A 22,254-nucleotide genomic window follows, 5' to 3' on the forward strand; every position below is an offset into this window, starting at 1 on the left:
GATTTTGGTTCTTTCTATGCACTTTACTGCACATAGCCTGAGTTGATTTGCCCTCTTTATCACCATGTTTGGGGTTTAGCATTTAAATTCCAATATTTAGTTGTGACTTCCCCTTTGTATTGACAATTGTTTTGTTATTTGTACCCTTTTGAGCTAGGAAAGCCATGAGTCTTCTTGGGAATGATGCAACAAGTTTTTCACACCTGGATTTCGGGATCCTCTGCCATTCTTCCTTGCAGATCCTCTCCAGTTCCGTCAGGTTGGATGGTGAAGATTGGTGGACAGCCATTTTCAGGTCTCCCCAGAGATGCTTAATTGGGTTTAGGTCAGGGCTCTAGCTGGGACAGTCAAGACTGGTCAAGAGTTTTGAAGCCACTCCTTTGTTATTTTAGCTGTGTGCTTAGGGTCATTGTCTTGTTGGAAGGTGAACCTTCGGCCAAGTCTGAGGTCCAGAGCACTCTGGAAGAGGTTATCTCTTTACTTGGCCACATTCATCTTTCTTTCAATTGCAACCAGTCGTCCTGTTCCTGCAGCTGAAAAACATCCCAATTGTATGATGCTGCCACCACCATGTCACCACCACCTATCAGTTTAATTAAACACAGCTGGACTCCAGTGAAGGAGTAGAACTATCTCAAGGAGGATCACAAGGAAATGGACAGCATGTGACTTAAATATAAGTGTCTGAGCAAAGGGTCGGAATACATATGACCATGTGATAATTCAGTTTTTCTTTTATAATAAATTTGCAAAAATGTCTACATTTCTGTTTTTTCTGTCAAGATGGGGTGCAGAGTGTACATTAATGAGAAAAAAATTAACTTTTTTGAATTTACCAAATGGCTGCACTGAGACAAAGAGTGAAAAATTTAAAGGGGTCTTCCCACTGTAGATAGCAGGATCGATAGATGGATAGATAGATAGATAGATAGCTAGATAGATAGAAAAAAGTACTGCTCTAATCCCTTTTTGTGTCTATCACCTTAATGCGGTTGGTGCCAGGCCTCCCAGGTAACCATTCCATTACCATATAATATAGGAGAAAAAGAGATGAAGGCAGCCCTCCATGTCACACCTATGGGTCATTAAGGAACATCATTTTTGCTAAAATAGAGTACTACCTTCATCTCTTTTTCTCATAGATAGATAAATAGATATTATATCCACTTACTCATATCAAAGATATCCTTCTTGGGACTGTCCTCTGGTATCATATAGGGTTCCTTTTCTGTATTTAGCCCATCAAGAGTCTGTGTGTTGACATACATGTGTTCTTCATAGTCTCTTAGTCCTAAAACACGACCATTGCTTCCCTGGAATATGTCATTTGTTGGCCCTGATAAAAAAATATATTAAGAATCAGGAAAATAAATGTTTCACATTCTTGGTCAAAAGATGGATATAGCAATTGTGATTAATGGTAATAATCCAGTTAATTTTACAATTATTAAAGGGTAAAGTAAACTTCTGCAATGCCTCTAAGGCTATGTGCGCACTAGAAATGTGAAGTTTCTCAAGAAAATTTCTTGAGAAACTTCTGCCAGTGAAAGATTTCCGGACCTGCGGAAAAAATCTGCACCAAATCCGCATGCGTTTTTGCCGCGGATTTGCCGCGGATTTGCCGCGAATTTGCCGCGAATTTGCCGCGGATTTACCGCGGATTTACCGCAGGTTTGTCCCTGCAATAAATAATAAAGATAATCGATAGACAGATAATGGATAGAGGGAAAGATGGATAGATGAATAGATAGATAGATAGAGGGATAGATAGATGAATAGATAGATAGATAGAGGGATAGATAGATAGATAGATAGATGAATAGATAGATAGAGGGATAGATAGATAGATAGATAGATAGAGGGATAGATGGATAGATAGATAGATAGATAGAGGGATAGATAGATAGATAGATAGAGGGATAGATAGATAGATAGATAGATAGATAGAGGGATAGATAGATAGATAGATAGATAGATAGATAGATGAGAAAAACCTATATAATGTTCCACCTCCCTGCATTTTCTAAGCTGGCACCCTTTAGTGACTTTCATGTGGCACTTAGGCTACTTTCACACCTCCGGTTTTTGCTATGCGGCACAATCCGGCACTTTGCATGAAAATCGCAACCGGTTTTTTTTGCTGCCGGTTGCGATTTTCCTGCATAGACTTTAATTAGTGCCGCATTGTGCCGCATGGCCTTGCGTTCCGTCCGTTTTTTGCCGCATGCGGCAGATGTAGCCGATGCGGCGGCCGGATGGAACGTTGCCTGGCACGTTTTTTCGTGCGGCAAAAAAAACCGCATCGCGCAGCATTCGGCCGATGCGGCACATTTTTCAATACATGCCTATGGCGGCCGGATGCGGCGCGATGCGGCAATAACCGCATCCGGCCGCCGCATGCGGTTTTTGCCACTGCGCATGCTCAGTAGCATGCCGCAAGCGGCAAAAACCGGACTGGCCGCAAAGGAAAAACCTATGCAAAGGATGCGGTGTTTTCACCGCATCCGTTGCATAGCTTGCACAGCCGGATTGAGCCGCAGAGCTCAAGCCGGATGTGTGAAAGTAGCCTAAAGGGTGCTTAGCCTTGTATTTAGCCATAAAATAAATAAATAATTAAAAAAAAATGACGTGAGGTCCCCCCATTTTTTGTAGCCAGCTAGGGTAAAGCAGACGGCTGCAGCCTGCAGACCACCGCTGGCAGCTTCACCTTGGCTGATAATCCAAAACAGTGGGCACCCCACGCTGTTATTTTAAATTATATAAATAATTTAAAACAAAAAACGTGGGGTCCCCCCCATATTGGATCACCAGCCAAGGTAAAGCGGACAGCTGGGGTCTGATATTCTCAGACTAGGGAGGTCCACTGTTATTGGACACTCCCCAGCCTAAAAATAGCAGGCCGCAGCCGCCCCAGAAGTGGCGCATCCATTAGACGTGCCAATCCTGGCGCTTTGCCCCAGCTCATCCCGCGCCCTGGTGCGTTGGCAAACGGGGTAATATATGGGGTTGATGCCAGATGTGTAATGTCACCTGGCATCAAGCCCTGGGGTTGGTGAGGTCAGGCGTCTATCAGATACCCGACATCACCAACCCAGTCAGTAATAATTAAAAAATAGACAACAAAAAAAGTTTTATTTGAAAAAACACTCCCCAAAACATTCCCTCTTTAACCAATTTATTGAAAAGAGCACAATCAATTCCACGTCCGGCGTAATCCAATAAGGGGGGGGGGGGGCACGGCGATCCATACCATAGTCGCTGTCCCAGTCAATGAAAAACAGAATGTTCCCCATTGGCTGGGAGAGCAATGCAGTGACCTGAGCTAACATCAATAGGTCAGCTCAGGTCACTGCAGGGGATGACGAGCGCTGCCATCAGGAGCATAGATGAGATCATTACCTTCTGTGATCATCTCCTGTACTGCTGACGTCAGCGCTGTCACTGACTTATCGCGAGAGCCCGTGACGTCACCGCTAGTGACAGTCTCGGGCCGCTCGCGAGTCGGCCCTAGACAGCAGTGACCGCGGTGACGTCAGGAGGCAGGAGATCGTCACAGCAGGTAATGATCTCACCTCCTGACAGCAGCGATCGTCATCCCCGCGGCTCCCAGCACTGCAGGATGTCCGTGTCTGCCTGCGCTGCAGCGTGACAGGCTGCTGACACTGCGGGCAGACACTGACACCCTGCAGTGCAGGCAGCCGCGAGGCCGGAGCAGGACACACACTGCACAGACACCTGGAGGTCGCACGGAAGTGCTTCTGTGCGGCGTCCAGGGAGTGCGACGTGTGTTTCCTCTGCTCCTCTTCCTGGCATAATGACATCGCTTCCTGCAAAACCGCAGGCAGCGATGGGCATTACCGCAGGTAAATCGCGGCTATTCCGGTGGTATACCGCACATCATTGCTACCTGCGGAATACCCCCGGAATACCGCAGGTACCTGCGGAAATTAATGGACATGCACATTTTCTCAAGAAAGTTTCTCGAGAAAATTTTCTCAAGAAATTTTCTTGAGAAAAATCCGCACAGTGCGCACAGCTATTTTTTTTTCTCATTGAATTTCATGGGAAATGTCTGCACAAAGATTGCAGACATTTCTCAAGAAATTTCCGGGGCAAATCCGCGGGTAAATCCGCGGGAAAAACGGTCTAGTGCGCACATAGCCTAAGACATTGCAAGTAGCCAAATCCTAACAGTGTATAATATACACGATGCAAGGATTTCACAGTGTTGACTGCTTGAGTGGTTATGTAACCTTAGGTATGCAATTTACAAAATTCTGATCTTTTTTAGTAATCTTACCATGGTCTTCCAGTTCCCATTGTGATCCAGAGTTTGTTACTGGTGCTCTTCTGGCTGGAGAACCCATCTATAAAGAGATATGAGATGAAATGTAGATACATGCGTGGCCATAGTACAAAGTGATTTCATCCTCCATACTAGCTGAGGCTAAATTTGCACTATAGTGGACATATTTTTGAGATTACACGTACAAGTAGAATTGAAGTCAATAGTTATGTTAGTAAGAGTATCTAACAGTACCTGCATCCACTGTCCATTACTTGTTATTTGTGTGCTGGGCTGGTTTGTTGCACCTGGATCCCTGACTCTGCAGTCTTGTACTCCTCCAAGGGGTGGTTCTTTGCCGGGTATACTATTGTAATAGTTGTGTTCAGAATTCTGATCCTCCTCAGCTGCCCAAGCAAGCTCCTCGCTTCCAACCACTACCCTTTATAGACAAATGACAAAAAAAGTGACCATATATGTCTTGTTCCCGTAGGAAAACGTAGAACACAAGTAGTAAACCTGTAGATGCAGTTGTCTATCTGCATATTTTCATATAGCTTTCTATGTGGGATTACCCAACTAAGCATTCAAGCGTTATAGATTGGTACACTTCACTTAAAATGAGTCACCAGGATAAAAAAATGTCAATTTTTGTTATTGTTAAAGTTCCTGTTTCTCCCCTGAGTAATCAGTTTCTTGTTTGTTTGTCCTTAAAGGGAACCTGTCACCAGATTTGTGGCCTATAAGCTTCAGCCACCAACAGTGGTCTTTTATATACAGCATTCTAATATGCTGTATAAAAGCCCAGGCCGCTGTGTAGAATGTAAAAATCACTTTATAATACTCAACTAAGGGGCGGTGCGGTGCAGACTGGTCGGATGGGTGTCTCCGTTCTCCGGGACTGGCGCCTCCTCTTTCGGCTATCTTGGTCCTCCTTCTTCTGATGGCGGCATACATGACTCATCCTACGTCATGCACACAGGCCGGTATTGAGGTCCTGCGCAGGCGCACTACAATACTTTGTTCTGCCCTAAGCAGGGCAGATCAAAGTGCGCCTGCGCAGGACCTCAGTGCCGGTGTGTGTGACGTAGTGTGTATGGCGCACCGGCTTCAGAAGAAAGAGAACAAAGATGGCCAAAAGAGGAGGCGCCGATCCCGAAGAACGGAGAAGCCAATCCGACCAGTCTGCACCGGAGCAACTTTCTAGTGTATTATAAAGTGTTTTTTTATGTGCTACATAGTGGCCTGGGCTTTTATACAGCATGTTAGAATGCTGTATATAAGAGCCCACCGGTGGTGGTCGCAGCTTATAGGCCCCAAATCTGGTGACAGGTTCCCTTTAATCTGCCTCACCATTCCCAAGGTAAAGGATTTTTCATTCAGTGTGATCAATATGCAGGCTAAAGATACACCCCCAGAGAATCCTGTGAGTTCCCCATTGGTAAAGATAAAAATATGCATACTGGGTGCACTAAATAAAGGCCCATATACCGCACAAAAAATACTCAGGGGAGCATCAGGAATAAAGTAACTTTAAACAGAGATAATACAAGTAAACTTTTAAGCATTGAAGAATATTTAAAGTAAGGGAAAATTAGCAGTTAGGTAACAAACACACGAGGTCTAGATAAACCAAGTCTTACCTACATTTTATTAGACCCAAGATGTATTTTATCTTAAAATAGAATATAAATTGAATCTAAGGACTAAAAAATGTGGATTAAACTGGGTTTCCATCGTACCTGTCTGTGGGCGCTGCCACTTTGGGGGGACTGTGCAGGAACTGTTTGAACCTCAACTCAAAAGCTTGTCCTACAGTGCTGATCACACTTTGAGCCAAGCCATCACAGCACTCCAGAATGTGACAGGCTGCGGATGATTTAGGGACACAAGGGGACAGATGGGAGGACAGGGATGGTATAAAGTAGGACAGTGAGGGTGGTTTAAGAGACAAAAACACACATTAACACCAAAATGAATTAAACAGAAGGTCTGAGGTATGAAACAAGGAAAGAAAATTATGGACAAATGGTTATATGTTGCCCATCATGTGCCACCTTGACTTGTGGAAACAATTCTTATCCATACTAACATCATCATTCACCATCTTTCTCGATCATTTCATCTTTCTCTCCCAGTCATTTCACAGGTACTTATAGCAGTTCTATGACTTATACATCACAAAATCAGACAGAAAAGGAGGTGGAATCCAGTAACAATAAATTTAGTCGTAACTAAGGAAGACTCTCTTCCGAAACGCGTCAACCGCGTCCCCATGTCTGTACGTGTAATGGATTATAATTAGCACTAATAAACGGGATTTTAATGTTGGATATTTTCCCTGAATGAAGATGTTTCTTGTTGCCGGATTACACCTCCTTTTCTGCAAGTTCTTTAGTCTTTGTTTTCCATGCACCGTCTGGCTTCTTCCATGGATGGACAGTTATACTGAGTGGTGATCTGTATAATGTTGTTTACTATCACAAAATCATAGTCTGCTGCTTGAGAACAGTGGGGAACATTTATTAAAACTGGTACAAGGAAAACAGGGAACAGTCTCTCATTATTACAACCAATCAGATGTTGCGCTTATTACCCAAAAGGCAGCTGAAAAATGGGAGCTGGAATCTAACTTGCACAATCTTGCCCCCTGCCATCTTCTACTAAAACATGATATTTAGTAACCAGCTCAGCATTGCTTGGATTCTAGAATTTATCTCATTATTAACTATCCATTTGCATACAGTATTTTGCTTCTATCTCCTTTTAGTTCAAAGACGATCTTTCACTGATCTTTTTTTTAATTGGATAGGAGCACATCCTCTAAACACCATTGCTTTACTGATTCAGGAACAGTTTACATTTTTCTTCTGTGCCCCTTTATTTTAAAGTTATGCCTCTCGTAATAATGATTAATGATGCAATTTTTTACTTAACAAATTGGGCGTATACCTCAGAACTCTGTGGATATTTGCTGTTTTCCCTCTGACACTGGCCAATCAAAACAGGACTGTCCCCACAGTTCTGCAGTATACGCCATGTTGGTTAAAGGGAAATTATTCATCTTCATTATCAGGGGTCATAACTTTTGGAGCGAAAAGTCACAGAGCAAAAAGAAAAACTGTTTCAGATTCAGTGGTGAAGTGTCTATTGTAGGAGGTACTAAATTTAACCTCTTGATGTTCCATTTTTCGTATTTGTTTTTCGCTCCCCTTCTTCCGAGAGCTGTAACTTTATTATTTTCCTTCAATCTTTGAATTAAACAATTTGGTTTTACCATGTAGTGTACTGGAAAACAAGAAACAAATTCCAAGTGAGGTGAAATTGCAAAAAAAGTGCAATTGCCCAATAGTTTTGGGGATATTTTATTCACCGTGTTCACTATATGGTAAAACTAACATGTCCATATAATGCCTCCGGTCGGTACGAGTTCATAGATGCCAAATATGTTTACTTTTACTTTATCTAAGGGGTTAAAAAAAATTCAGATGTTTGTCCAAAAAAAGAGTAGCGCTTTTGGTGCCAGTTCTGAGACCCATACTGTTCTCATTTTTTGGGATCTTGGGCTCAGTGATGGATTATTTTTTGCAAGGTGAGCTGACATTTTTAATTATACCATTTTGTGCATATGCTATGTTTTGATCGCCTGTTATTGCATTTTTTAAAAAATTTGCAGTGACCAAACAACATCATTTTGGCTTTTGGAATTTTTTTCTCACCACGTCATGTACCAATCAAATTAAGTGATTTTATATTTTGATAGATCGAGAATTTCTGAACGCGGCGACACCAAGTGTTTGGGGTTTTTTTTACATTTTTTAACTTTTATTTTGAATGGGGCAAAAGGGGGGTGATTTGAACTTTATTTTTTTATTTTTCATAATTTTAAAACCTGTTTATTTAGATTTTTTTATCTATTTCACTAGTCCTCCTAGGAAACTTTATCACTGCACAGTCTGATTGCATGTTCATTTCTGCTGATTATAGCTGCACATCTCTGATCAGCAGAAATGCACTGTTCCTTTAAGAGCCGGTGCTCTGTCGGCTCTCATAGGAAATACATCATGATAGCGACAGTAGTCATCACATGTCCCGTCGCTACCATGGCATCCATTGGCTCCCTGTGATCACATCACGAAGCCTCCGATGACAGCAGGGAACAATGCGATCCCCACTGCGGCCATTTAAATCGTGCTGTCACATTTTGACAGCGTGATCTAAGTGACAAGCAGGCACAGGTGGATCATGGATGCCGCCGGTTCCCACGGTAACGGGAGATAGGCAACCAAGGACGTATAGTTACGTTCTTGGTCATAAAGGGGTTCAATACATTTTTTTTAAAAAACAGTGACAGGTCGTTTTTGTAATTTTTTATAATTATCTAGGGATTACAGATGACATTTTTTTTTAATTAGTTTAAATTATTAAAATTAATACAATTTTGGTAAATAAAAAATGCATTGTAATAAATCAAATCTACAAATTTACAAGCCAAACTAACATGATTAGCCTATACAGTTTATTACAGTTAAATATGTGGGTATCCCTCTATGTTTAACTAATTAAAACCATATAGTGAAAGATACAGTGACATGCAAACGTTTGGGCACCCCAGGTCAAAATTACTGTATTTGTGAACAGTTAATCTAATTGAAGATTAAATGAATTCTAAAACTCATAGAGTTAAAGATTTCCTTTGTATATTAAGCAAAACAATATACAGTAAAGACCAAAAGTTTGGACACACCTCCTCAGTCAAAGAATTTTCTTTATTTTCATGATTCTAAAAATTGTAGATTCACATTGAAGGCATCAAAACTATGAATTAAAACATGTGGAATGAAATAGTTAAAAAAGTGTGAAACAACTGAAAATATGTCTTATACTCTAGGTTCTTCAAAGTAGCCACCTTTTGCTTTGATTACTGCTTTGCACACTCTTGGCATTCTCTTGATGAGCTTCAATAGGTAGTCACCGGAAATGGTTTTTCAACAGTCTTGAAGGAGTTCCCAGAGATGCTTAGCACTTGTTGGCCCTTTTGCCTGCACTCTGCGGTCCAGGTCACCCCAAACCATCTTGATTGGGTTCAGGTCTGGTGACTGGGGAGGCCAGGTCATCTGGCGTAGCACCCCATCACTCTCCTTCTTAGTCAAGTAGCCCTTGCACAGTCTGGAGGTGTGTTTGGGGTCAATGTCCTGTTGAAAAATAAATTATAGTCCAACTAAACGCAAACCGGATGGAATAGCACACCGCTGCAAGATGCTGTGATAGGCATGCTGGTTCTGTATGCCTTAAATTTTGAATAATTCCCCAACAGTGTCAGCAGTAAAGCAGCCCCACACCATAACACCTCCTCCTCCGTGCTTCATGGTGGGAACCAGGCATGTAGAGTCCATCCGTTCACCTTTTCTTCAAAGACACGGTGGTTGGATCCAAAGATCTCAAATTTGGACTCATCAGACCAAAGCACAGATTTCCACTGGTCTAATGTCCATTCCTTGTGTTCTTTAGGCCAAACAAGTCTCATCACCTTGTTGCCTGTCCTTAGCAGTGGTTTCCTATTTTACCATGAAGGCCTGCTGCACAAAGTCTCCTCTTAATAGTTGTTCTAGAGATGAGAAGGTGTGTCCAAACGTCCAAACTTTTGGTCTGTACTGTATATGTGTATGTGTATGTATATGTATATGTATATGTATATGTATGTATATATATATATATATATATATATATCAATCTTTTAGATCTTTTGGTTAAATGTTTTTCATTTATTTTTTAATATTAAATGGGGATACAGAAAAAAAAGAGGGGGAGAATTAGCAGTGGGTAGTGATGAGCGAGCATGCTTGTAACTACTCGGTACTCGCACGAGTATCGCTGTACTCGGGATGCTCGGCGGGGACCGAGTAATCTCGCGATACTCGTGCTGTACTCGTGGTCTTCATTTCTGCATGTTGGCGCTCTTTTGAGAGCCAGCCCTCATGCAGGGATTGGCTGGCAGAGCACTGCAATGCCACAGCCCTGTTAGTTGTGGAATTGCAGTGATTGGCCGGCCTGCACAGCGTGACCGAGCCTTTATACCAGCCGGCGCGCTGTGCTCTGCTCACAGCTATCCAGACAGTCAGTGCAGGGAGAGTGTCGCTGATTCAGGGAAAGCTTTGCGGCCCTTTATAGCTTTTTCAGTTGCAGGGCTGCAAACAGTGTGACCAAAAGTCCTTCTCAGGACTATTCTAGTTGTATACAGGCAGGCAGGGTATAGCCAGGTCGGAGTACAGTAGCAGAGTCCTTCTCAGGACTATTGTTGCTATATACAGGCAGGGTATAGCCAGGTCTGAATACAGGCTAGTGACCAGAAGAGTCCTTGTCAGGACTATTGTACCAGTATACAGGCAGGCAGGCAGGGTAGTGGTGACCGTATACCAGCCTTCATCATATCTGGGGCTGGTGTACACAGTGTAAAACAGTCCAGATAGTGTCTGACTTGTCTGTAATTGTCTCTCCCCAAAAAAACCTGTTAGGTTCTTATTGCGTCCGTGCTTGGTTTTTAAAACCGCACGTGTGTGCCTGTCGGTGGCAGCGTACAGGTGCACTTGTGTGCAATTTCCACAAACTTTGATATAACGCACAAGTAGTGAATATACACGTCAGCAGTGCACAGCATTGCAAAATGCGCAAGGGCATTGGCAAGGAACAAGGAAGTGGACGTGATGGTGGTGCAGGCAGAGGCCGAGGTCGTGGGCAAGCTCTAATTTCGCCACAACAAAGGGCCACATCTAGTCGCTCGCACGTCCTGTCCCAAATTCTTGGGGACCGCAGCAGTACACCGCTCTTGAACCAAGACCAGTGTCAACAGGTTGTTAGTTGGATAGCAGATAATGCTTCCAGTCAGATTGGCACCACCACAAACACTCTGTCTTCCACACAGTCAAGTGTCAGTAGCCGTGATACTGCACCGCACATTTCTGAACCTGATCCTCCTTCCTACCACCAGGCTGAGTATACGTCCTCCTCGGACATTAATGATCCCACACTTGGACACTCGGAAGAGCTGTTCACGTTTCCATTCACACATTCTGGCCTCTCGCCAGCTCATATTGAAGTGGGTCATGAGGAGATCGTCTGTACAGATGGCCAAATATTTGAGCAGCCACGTTCTCACGAAGTTGGCAACGTGTCTCAACAAGTGGTGGACGATGATGAGACACAATTGTCAGGAAGTCAGGAGGAGGAGCAGGGTGCGGAAGAGGAAGACGACATGGTGGATGATCCAGTAACTGACCCAACCTGGCAGGAGGATATGCAGAGCGAGGACAGCAGTGCACAGGGGGAGGGAGGCATAGCATCACAACAGGCAGTAAGAAGCAGGGTGGTGGCCCCAGGCAGAAGTCAGGCAACCGTTCCCCGGAACAACACGACGACACAAGGTGCCTGTACAAATGTTAGGTCTTCCCGAGTCTGGCAGTTTTTTAAGTTGGATCCAGATGATTCAAAAAAGGCCATTTGCAACACCTGCCGTGCCAGCATCAGCAGGGGTACCAAAACTAGCAGCCTGACCACCACCAGCATGATCAGGCACATGTCAGCCAAGCACCCGACTTTGTGGGAAGTACAACAGAGTCGAGGAGCAGTGCTTGCTGATGTCACTGCTACGTCTTCGCTGGTTGTGCATGCGAGCCAATCCCCTGTCCATGCTGCCTGCGAACAAGCCTCCTCCACTCCTGCACCTGCAGTTGCCTACGCAGAAAGAACACCATCATCAAGCACGTCCTTGTCCCAGCGCAGCGTTCAGTTATCCATTCAGCAAACCTTTGAACGCAGGCGCAAATACACTGCCAACACCCCACATGCCACAGTTCTAAATGCTAACATTTCGCGACTGCTTGCGCTGGAAATGTTGCCTTTTAGGCTGGTGGAGACAGAAGCATTCCGCGACCTGATGGCGGCAGCTGTCCCACGTTACTCGGTCCCCAGCCGCCACTATTTCTCCCGGTGTGCCGTCCCCGCGTTGCATAACCACGTGTCACAAAACATCACACGTGCCCTGAACAACGCTGTTTCACCCAAGGTCCACCTAACTACAGACACGTGGACAAGTGCTTGTGGGCAAGGCCGCTACATCTCGTTGACGGCACACTGGGTTAATATTGTGGAAGCTGGGACCCAGTCTGAGCGAGGGACGGAACACGTCCTTCCCACACCAAGGTTTGCAGGCCCTACCTCAGTCAGTGTTTCACCCACACTCTACAGCTCCGGAATGTCATGCTCTTCAGCCTCCTCCTCCTCCTGCGCATCCTCATCCACTGTACCCTCCACACCAGTCACAAGCTGGAAGCACTGCAGCACTGCCTCGGCGAAGCGGCAACAGGCTGTGCTGAAGCTAATCTGCATAGGTGACAAACCCCACAATGCAGAAGAGCTGTGGACAGCTCTGAAACAGCAGGCAGATCACTGGCTCACACCTCTGAACCTAAAGCCAGGAAAGGTCGTGTGTGACAATGGCCGGAACCTGGTGGCGGCTTTGAGGCGAGGCCAGCTGACACATGTTCCATGCGTGGCCCATGTGCTCAACCTCGTGGTTCAGCGGTTTCTAAAGTCATACCCAGAGCTGTCTGATCTGCTGGTAAAAGTTCGCCGCCTGTCTGCACATTTTCGAAAGTCACCTACTGCTTCAGCCGGCCTTGCCGGCTTTCAGCGCAGTTTGCATCTTCCGGCTCACAGACTGGTGTGTGATGTCCCCACGCGTTGGAATTCAACTCTGCACATGTTGGTCAGGATATGTGAGCAGAAGAGGGCAGTTGTTGAGTACCTGCATCACCTAAGCCGTCGGGAAATGGGTCAAACTCCACACATAACACCTGAGGAGTGGAGATGGATGTCAGACCTATGTACCATCCTCCAAAACTTTGAGGACTCCACCAAGATGGTGAGTGGTGATGACGCCATTATTAGCGTCACCATACCGCTACTCTGCCTTCTAAAACAGTCTCTGCTGAAAGACAAACATGATGCATTGCAGGCGGAGCGCGATGAGTTGCAGCAAGAAACAGTAGTGGGTGTGGGTGATGATAACACACAGCCCAGCCTCGTCTCATCACAACGTGCAGTGGAGGACTATGACGAGGAGGAGGATGAAGACATGGAGCAACTCTCCGGCCAAATTGAGGATATGACATGCACACCAGTCATATCCTCGGTTCAGCGTGGCTGGCCAGAGGACAGGGTAGATGAGGAGGAGGAGGAGGAGGAGGAGGACAGCATGTTCAGTCATCTTGTTGGTCAGGCTACTGAAGTCCTGGCTGTTAAGAGTCTGGCGCACATGGCTGACTTTATGGTAAGCTGCCTGTCTCGTGACCCTCGCGTTAAGAACATCTTGGCCGACAATCATTACTGGTTGGTAACACTGTTAGACCCACGCTACAAGGAGAACTTTTTGTCTCTTATTCCCGTGGAGGAGAGGTCAACCAAAATGCAGCAGTTCCGGAAGGCCATAGTCACGGAAGTAGGCAAAGCATTCCCCTCACAAAACGCTAGCGGCATAGGTCAGGAATCAGTGGACAACCGAGGCGTACAGCCGAGAGAGGCACAAGTCCAATCCGCCAGAGGTAGGGGAACAGTCTTTAAGATGTGGGACAGTTTTCTCAGCCCCTTACGTACCACAGCCCCTGAGGTGCGGGGTAGTGCCACAAGAAATCCTAAGTTTGCCCAGATGCTGAAGGAGTACCTTGCAGATCGAACAACTGTACTCCGACATTCCTCTGTGCCTTACAATTATTGGGTATCCAAGCTGGACACGTGGCATGAATTGGCTCTTTACGCATTGGAAGTCCTGGCCTGCCCTGCTGCTAGCGTTTTGTCAGAGCGTGTTTTTAGTGCCGCAGGTGGAATCATTACAGATAAACGCACCCGCCTGTCAACTGAAAATGCTGACAGGCTGACTCTGATCAAGATGAACAAGGGTTGGATTGGGCCAGACTTCACCACACCACCAGCAAATGAGAGCGGAATTTAAAGTTTGCCATGTACCTCCACTCACCCATGGGTACACACTTCTGGACTTTGGATAATCGACTTCTCCTCCTTCTCCTCATGCGCCACCATGATGATGACCGTTACAAATTGCAATACTTAGGCCTTTGTTTCAGGTATACCCCCAGTGGTAAATTTTTTCGCCCATTCTTTGCAGAATGGACATTACAACGACAGGAGACCCGCTCCTTTGCAATGGGAACAATGTTTTGAGGCCCTCATGCACGTCTCTACCCAGGGACAACGTGGAGCCTCCCAATTTTTGGCTGCCCTGCCAAAGGGCTATACTATAATACACCCACTTCCTGACAATGGACACTTAATGTTTTGAGGCCCTCATGCACGTCTCTACCCAGGGACAACGTGGAGCCTCCCAATTTTTGGCTGCCCTGCCAAAGGGCTATACTATAATACACCCACTTCCTGACAATGGACACTTAATGTTTTGAGGCCCTCATGCACGTCTCTACCCAGGGACAACGTGGAGCCTCCCAATTTTTGGCTGCCCTGCCAAAGGGCTATACTACAATACTCCCACTTCCTGACAATGGACACTTAATGTTTTGAGGCCCTCATGCACGTCTCTACCCAGGGACAACGTGGAGCCTCCCAATTTTTGGCTGCCCTGCCAAAGGGCTATACTATAATACACCCACTTCCTGACAATGGACACTTAATGTTTTGAGGCCCTCATGCACGTCTCTACCCAGGGACAACGTGGAGCCTCCCAATTTTTGGCTGCCCTGCCAAAGGGCTATACTATAATACACCCACTTCCTGACAATGGACACTTAATGTTTTGAGGCCCTCATGCACGTCTCTACCCAGGGACAACGTGGAGCCTCCCAATTTTTGGCTGCCCTGCCAAAGGGCTATACTATAATACACCCACTTCCTGACAATGGACACTTAATGTTTTGAGGCCCTCATGCACGTCTCTACCCAGGGACAACGTGGAGCCTCCCAATTTTTGGCTGCCCTGCCAAAGGGCTATACTATAATACACCCACTTCCTGACAATGGGCACTTCAGGTTTACAGGCCCTCATGCACGTCTCTATGCAGGGGCATTGGTGAACCTCACAATTTTGGACTGCCCTGGCAAAGGAAAATACTACAAAGACTCACTTCCTCAAAATGGGCACATTAGACTCAAGAGGCCTTCATGTACGTCTCTTCTCAGGGACATCGGAGTGCCACACAATGTTTTCACGTAAAATCTTTCATGTATTAATCTCAAAAAGTAACATACACCAGCTCTATCTCACTATTGGGTATGTGCCCTTAACATTTCTGCCATGAAAAATCATTTTGGGGTCATTTTGGAAGGTTTTCTGGTGAGTCCGTAAAAATGGCGTGAAACGCGGACAAAATTGTTCACAGCTGTGACTTTTGAGTGATAAATGCTTCAAGGGGTCTTCCCCATGCTGTTGCCATGTCATTTGAGCACTCTTCTGAGACTTTTGTGCCATTTTTAGGGTTTCTCCATGCTGCCGGGGGGTCATTTCACAAAAATACTCGGGTCTCCCATAGGATAACATTGGGCTCGTTGCTCGGGCCGAGTACACGAGTATCTTGGGAGGCTCGGCCCGAGCTTCGAGCACCCGAGCTTTTTAGTACTCGCTCATCACTAGTAGTGGGGAAGCCAGGATAAGACAGTAAGGAAAGAGGGAAATACACAGCGGTCAACCTTTGTTTAACAATGATGTACCATTGAGTATTGCGCTATACAGAAATCCAGAAATCTGGTATGCAAAGAACAATGTATTTGAAAAATAAAAAAATAAAGATTTTATATATATATATATATATATATACATATATATATATATATATATATATATATATATATACAGTGGGTACGGAAAATATTCAGGCCCTTTTAAATTTTCTACTCTTTGTTTCATTGCAGCCATTTGATAAATTCAAAAAAGTTCATTTTTTTTGTCATTAATGTACACTCTGCCCTCCATCTTGACAGCAAAAAACAGAAATGTAGACAATTTAGCAAATTTTTTAAACAAGAAAAGTTGAAATATCACATGATCGTAAGTATTCAGACCTTTTGCTCAGACACTCATATTTAAGTCACTGATAGGACTTGATTTGGAAAGCCACACACCTGTCTATATAAGACCTCACAGCTCACAGTGCATGTCAGACCAAATGAGAATCATGAGCTCAAAGGAACTGCACAAGGAGCTTAGAGACAGAATTGTATCAAGGCACAGATCTGGCCAAGCTTACAAAAAAATTCTGCAGTACTCAAGGTTCCTAAGAGCACAGTGGCTTCCATAATCCTAAAATGGAAGAAGTTTGGGACCACCAGAACACTTACTAGACCTGGCCGTCTAGCCAAACTGAGCAATTGTGGGGGATGAGCCTTGGTGAAAGAGGTAAAGAAGAACCACAAGATCACTGCGGCTGAGCTGCAGACATGCAGTAGGGACATGGCAGAAAGTTCCACAAAGTCCACTCTCACTGCAGGCCTCCACAAGTCAGGCCTTTATGGCAGAGTGGCCTGACGGAAGACTTTGCTCAGTTCAAGACATATGAACACTGCATAGAGGACTCCCAGACAATGAGAAATAAGATTTTGTGGTCTGATGAGACGAAGATAAAACTTTTTGGTGATATTCTAAGCGGTATGTGTGGCGAAAACCAGGCATTGCTCATCACTTGCCCAATACAATCCCAACAGTGAAACATGATGGTGGCAGCATCATGCTATGGGGGTGATTTTAAGCTACAGGGACAAGACCACTGGTTGCAATTGAAGGAAAGATAAATGCAGCCAAGTTCAGAGATATCTTGAAAGAAAACTTCTTCCAGAGTGCTTTGGATCTCACACTGAGCCATAGGTTCACTTTCTAACAAGACAATGAGCCTAAGAACACAGCTAAAATAATAAAGGAGTGGCATCAGAACAACACTGTGATCATTCTTGACTGGCCCAGCCAGAGTCCTGACCTAGACACAATTGAGCATCTCTGGAGAGACCTGAAAATGGCTGTCCACCAACATTCACCATCCAACCTGACGGAACTGGAGATGATCTGCAAGGAAGAATGGCAGAGGATGCCCAAAACCAGGTGTGAAAAACTTGTTGCATCTGTAGAGCCCCACAGGGCAGGCAGTTAACCTACTCGTTGCCATGCTGTTTCGGGTTGGGTCAGGCATTATCACAGGGCATACAGTCAAATGGTGGGGGAAGTGGAGTATTGGGTATTGGTAAAAGTTTGTTGTGACGCCACCTGTGGTATGCGGCCAGGGAATAGCCGCCGCTGCTGGGTTCCTTGCCGGTGCATTGAGCGCGCCCCGGGTGGATGATGAGGGTAGTCGTGGCCGTTGGTGCCTAAGTGTGGCGCCCCTGAGGCTTCCGTCGCCACAGGTCATTGCACCCCATCAGCGGTGTGATGCCCCATTCTGGGAGAGGAAGAGAGTGCACTCCGGTTCCCTGGTAAATCCACACTACACCCATTGTTAGGTACATACTGGGACCAGGGAAAGTGGCAGGCAACCCTCCCATGCTGCATGCTGAGAGGGGCTGTAAGACCCATCCCTGCTCCCATAGGGTGGTAGCTTAGCAACTGGGGAGGTGGGAGGAGCCATCTGAGAGCAGACACAGAGAGGAAGGTCAAGTTTAGTTAGTCTACCCCAGGGAGTGAGAGAGTGAGCATGTAGTTGGAGGAGAAGAACGAGAGAATGGAGGGAGGAGGAGGCCTGCTGGAGGCAGGCAAGGAGGAGAAAGAAAGAAAGAAAGAAAGAAAGAAGGAAAGAAAGGCTCCAAGTCAGTCAGGAGCAGAGAACCAGAAGGAGACGCTTCCTGGTGAAGACCCTGGGACCCAGAGGTCCAGGTGACACCACGTAGGAGACAGAAGGAGTCGCAGGGCCACGGGTAGTCCTAGAGGTACCACGAGCAGTCCTTGATAGGTACCAAGGAGAGGGCCTAGAGGCGCCACGGGTAGTTGTAGGCTGCGGTGGCCTGGTCCACATTAACATCGGTGGAGTGATTAAGCTGCGACAGGTGATGGTCCCTAGAGACTGGAGGAGTGCAAAGACAATCTCCAAACAGTAAAAACCGAGGCCCAGGGAACGTTGTACACTCCCAGGGCTAGAACCCATAGCAGACCTTCAGAAAAGGGGTAATCAGCCGACAGGTGACCCCCCAGCCTGGAGGCTGTAGTGGAGGCCAAGCCAGGTCCATCCTAACAAAGGCAAGGCTAAGGAAGACAGCAGAAGAAAGAGACACTAAGAGAAGGGTACCGGCTTTCACTCTCAGAATCACCCAGAAACGGCGGAGGTCCCTGACAGTGGTCCCAGCAGTCTAAGGGTCCCTACAGCTGTGACAAGAACTGTGAGTAAAGAGCTTGAACTGCACCCTTGAAGTGGTCTCTGTTATTACAGCTGCATAGACATTCACAAGCACCAACTGTGCCCCGGGCATTGCTTCACCTGTGGGGAGCAGTATCACCATTGCTGCCATAACACCATCCCGGAGGCCTCACACAGCAGCGGCGGCTTAATAGCCGCATACCACAGGTGGCGTCACGAACACAACCATTATTCAGCAAGCCACATATTTTACTGACACCCACCAGGGCCACGGAGCCGGGCCCAGCCACCACTGACTACCACCGGACTAGTCCGGCCCGGCACCGGGTGTCCCATAGCCCTGGGGTGGGCGAGTCAACTTTTGGCGTCACGAACAGGATTTCGTGCCCGGTCTAACCGGGTACTGTGCGCCTGAAGAACCGTGTGACAGACTGTGTACTTTACTGAGAAACCGCCGCCATTAGCGCTGCTGAGAGCGGGAAGAAGGGGGGCGTGCAAGAAGAAAGGGCGCGAAGAGAAGCCCCGCCCCCTTGTCCAAGAAAAGCGCGCGAAGCGGTGCCCGCCATAGAAGGCGGAGGAAGAAAAGATGGCGCGTGAAGAAGCTAAAAGGATGGACGCCGAGCAACGAGCGGCCAGAGGAGGAGTGGCCGAGCCGGGACACGCACCTCAGAACCGGGTTGTGTCCTGTGTCCTGGAGAGCGGAGAAGATCCAGCAGCCGCTGCAGAGCCGGGTAAAGAGAGTGACACCCCCAGCCGGCGGAGCCCGGATTGCCAGGTGGGGTTCCTGCCCGGTCCTCCTGCAGTCGCGCGTGCCACGACCGCAGCTCCGATACCAGCACCCTGCAGCAAGACAGCGACCACCAGAACACCGGAGATGCTGCTGAGGGGTGAGTCATTTAATGCCCCTGCCGGCGCGAGAGCCCCAACCCCCGCTGCCATGCCCGCGGTCCCTGGAGAGACGCCCGGCACGGCGACGCCGATCCGGGCCGCAGCTACGCCAGGTGCGGACCGCAAAGATTTCGCCGCCGGAGCGGCGCCCATCCACACCGCAGCAGCGACGCCAAGCCCGGCCCGTCCAGCTCGGGCCCCAGCAGCGATGCCCCGCTCGGACAAGCAAGATTCCGCCGCAGCGGCGACGTTAATCCACGCCGCAGATGTGGCCCGCCAAGCCCAGGCCGCAGCCACGCCAGGTGCGGCCCGTCAAGAATCGGTCACAGCAGCGACTCCAATACAGGCCGCCGCCATGCCAGGCGCGGCCCGCCAAGACCAGCAGACGCAGATTGTGCTGACCGCTGTCTACCTGCTTCCAGGTGGGGAGCCGGAGAAGAATCCCTACATGTAAAGAAGTAAGAAGCAGCTGAACTGTATATAGCCCCTGACTGCCCCTCATTCTTTTTGAAGAAGTCCCTTGTGTTCTGCCCCTCATTCTTTTCGAAGATGACACCCTTTCCTACTGTACTGCCCCTCATGCTTTTTGAAGACGTCACCCCCATGTTTATGTGTACCGGGCCACTGAACTGGAATGTGGGCCCCGGTGGATGTGTATGTGTCTTATGTAACCAGGCCATTGGACTTAATGGCTGGTTGATTTTGTCCCATTATTGTTGATTGAAAGAAACGAACTGCCGGGCTACTGGACTTGTTGTAGCCGAAAATGTATATAGTTGCACCCGTTGTGCCCCCTACCAGAATTATGGGGGATGTGCCCAAACCGTGCAATGGACTGGAAGTGCACACATAGTTTCTTTATAAGAAGTTTGCAACGTTAAAGTATTTGTGCCTCCCATAAAGGGATGAAATGTTTTATTGTTTTATGTTTTGCATACTAAAAATGTTTTGCAGTTTTCCACATGTTTTTGTTGTTTTTCAGCCCGAGGACGTGCTGGGATTTGCTGTGGGGGAGTGTGGCGCCCCTGAGGCTTCCGTCGCCACAGGTCATTGCACCCCATCAGCGGTGTGATGCCCCATTCTGGGAGAGGAAGAGAGTGCACTCCGATTCCCTGGTAAATCCACACTACACCCATTGTTAGGTACATACTGGGACCAGGGAAAGTGGCAGGCAACCCTCCCATGCTGCATGCTGAGAGGGGCTGTAAGACCCATCCCTGCTCCCATAGGGTGGTAGCTTAGCAACTGGGGAGGTGGGAGGAGCCATCTGAGAGCAGACACAGAGAGGAAGGTCAAGTTTAGTTAGTCTACCCCAGGGAGTGAGAGAGTGAGCATGTAGTTGGAGCAGAAGAACGAGAGAAAGGAGGGAGGAGGAGGCCTGCTGGAGGCAGGCAAGGAGGAGAAATAAAGAAAAAAAGAAAGAAGGAAAGAAAGGCTCCAAGTCAGTCAGGAGCAGAGAACCAGAAGGAGACGCTTCCTGGTGAAGACCCTGGGACCCAGAGGTCCAGGTGACACCACGTAGGAGACAGAAGGAGTCGCAGGGCCACGGGTAGTCCTAGAGGTACCACGAGCAGTCCTTGATAGGTACCAAGGAGAGGGCCTAGAGGCGCCACGGGTAGTTGTAGGCTGAGGTGGCCTGGTCCACATTACCATCGGTGGAGTGATTAAGCTGCGACAGGGGACGGTCCCTAGAGACTGGAGGAGTGCAAAGACAATCTCCAAACAGTAAAAACCGAGGCCCAGGGAACGTTGTACACTCCCAGGGCCAGAACCCATAGCAGACCTTCAGAAAAGGGGTAATCAGCCGACAGGTGACCCCCCAGCCTGGAGGCTGTAGTGGAGGCCAAGCCAGGTCCATCCTAACAAAGGCAAGGCTAAGGAAGACAGCAGAGAAAGAGACACTAAGAGAAGGGTACCGGCTTTCACTCTCAGAATCACCCAGAAACGGCGGAGGTCCCTGACAGTGGTCCCAGCAGTCTAAGGGTCCCTACAGCTGTGACAAGAACTGTGAGTAAAGAGCTTGAACTGCACCCTTGAAGTGGTCTCTGTTATTACAGCTGCATAGACATTCACAAGCACCAACTGTGCCCCGGGCATTGCTTCACCTGTGGGGAGCAGTATCACCATTGCTGCCATAACACCATCCCGGAGGCCTCACACAGCAGCGGCGGCTTAATAGCCGCATACCACAGGTGGCGTCACGAACACAACCATTATTCAGCAAGCCACATAATTTACTGACACCCACCAGGGCCACGGAGCCGGGCCCAGCCACCACTGACTACCACCGGACTAGTCCGGCCCGGCACCGGGTGTCCCATAGCCCTGGGGTGGGCGAGTCACAAGCACTGGGCGGTGGCGCCGGTAAGGGTGAGCCAACACAGTCTCTGCGGGTTCCGGCTGTAGTTTACTCACAACTTCAGCTGCCAACCCGTTCACACTGGTCACTGCCGTGTTGGTCTCCGATCAATCCCAGATCTGGTAAGGGGTCACCACCGGTGTTTTAAGAGAGAAGGAGTGAGAGCTCTATTTCTAGGATGTCCCCCTCCGCAGTTAGGTACCCTGGCTAAGCTTCTGCTCCAAGCCCCTGGGCCCAGGAAAGTCCATGGTTTCCAGAGATGTCTTGCAAAATCTATGGTCCTGACGGGTCTGTTTTTGATGTGCGTGTGTTGTGCCTATTTCTACTCCAACTGGAACCTGCCCAACCCAGGTAGCTGGCTTCAG

General features: G+C 47.4%; 1 protein-coding gene across 1 annotated transcript in view; it reads right to left on the reverse strand.

Moving 5' to 3' along the window:
* The window catches only part of SHC2 (SHC adaptor protein 2), a 145,932-nt gene that overhangs the window by 31,862 nt on the left and 91,816 nt on the right, over positions 1–22,254 (reverse strand). Inside the window, exons 7-10 of the mRNA XM_075314529.1 lie at positions 6,028–6,154; positions 4,541–4,727; positions 4,301–4,367; positions 1,172–1,336 (exon numbers count right to left, since the gene is read on the reverse strand). Coding sequence (XP_075170644.1) covers positions 1,172–1,336; positions 4,301–4,367; positions 4,541–4,727; positions 6,028–6,154 — 546 coding nt within the window. The remainder of the gene's footprint in view (positions 1–1,171; positions 1,337–4,300; positions 4,368–4,540; positions 4,728–6,027; positions 6,155–22,254) is intronic.

This window comes from Anomaloglossus baeobatrachus, chromosome 1 (assembly GCF_048569485.1).
Source record: "Anomaloglossus baeobatrachus isolate aAnoBae1 chromosome 1, aAnoBae1.hap1, whole genome shotgun sequence".
Taxonomy (NCBI): domain Eukaryota; kingdom Metazoa; phylum Chordata; class Amphibia; order Anura; family Aromobatidae; genus Anomaloglossus; species Anomaloglossus baeobatrachus.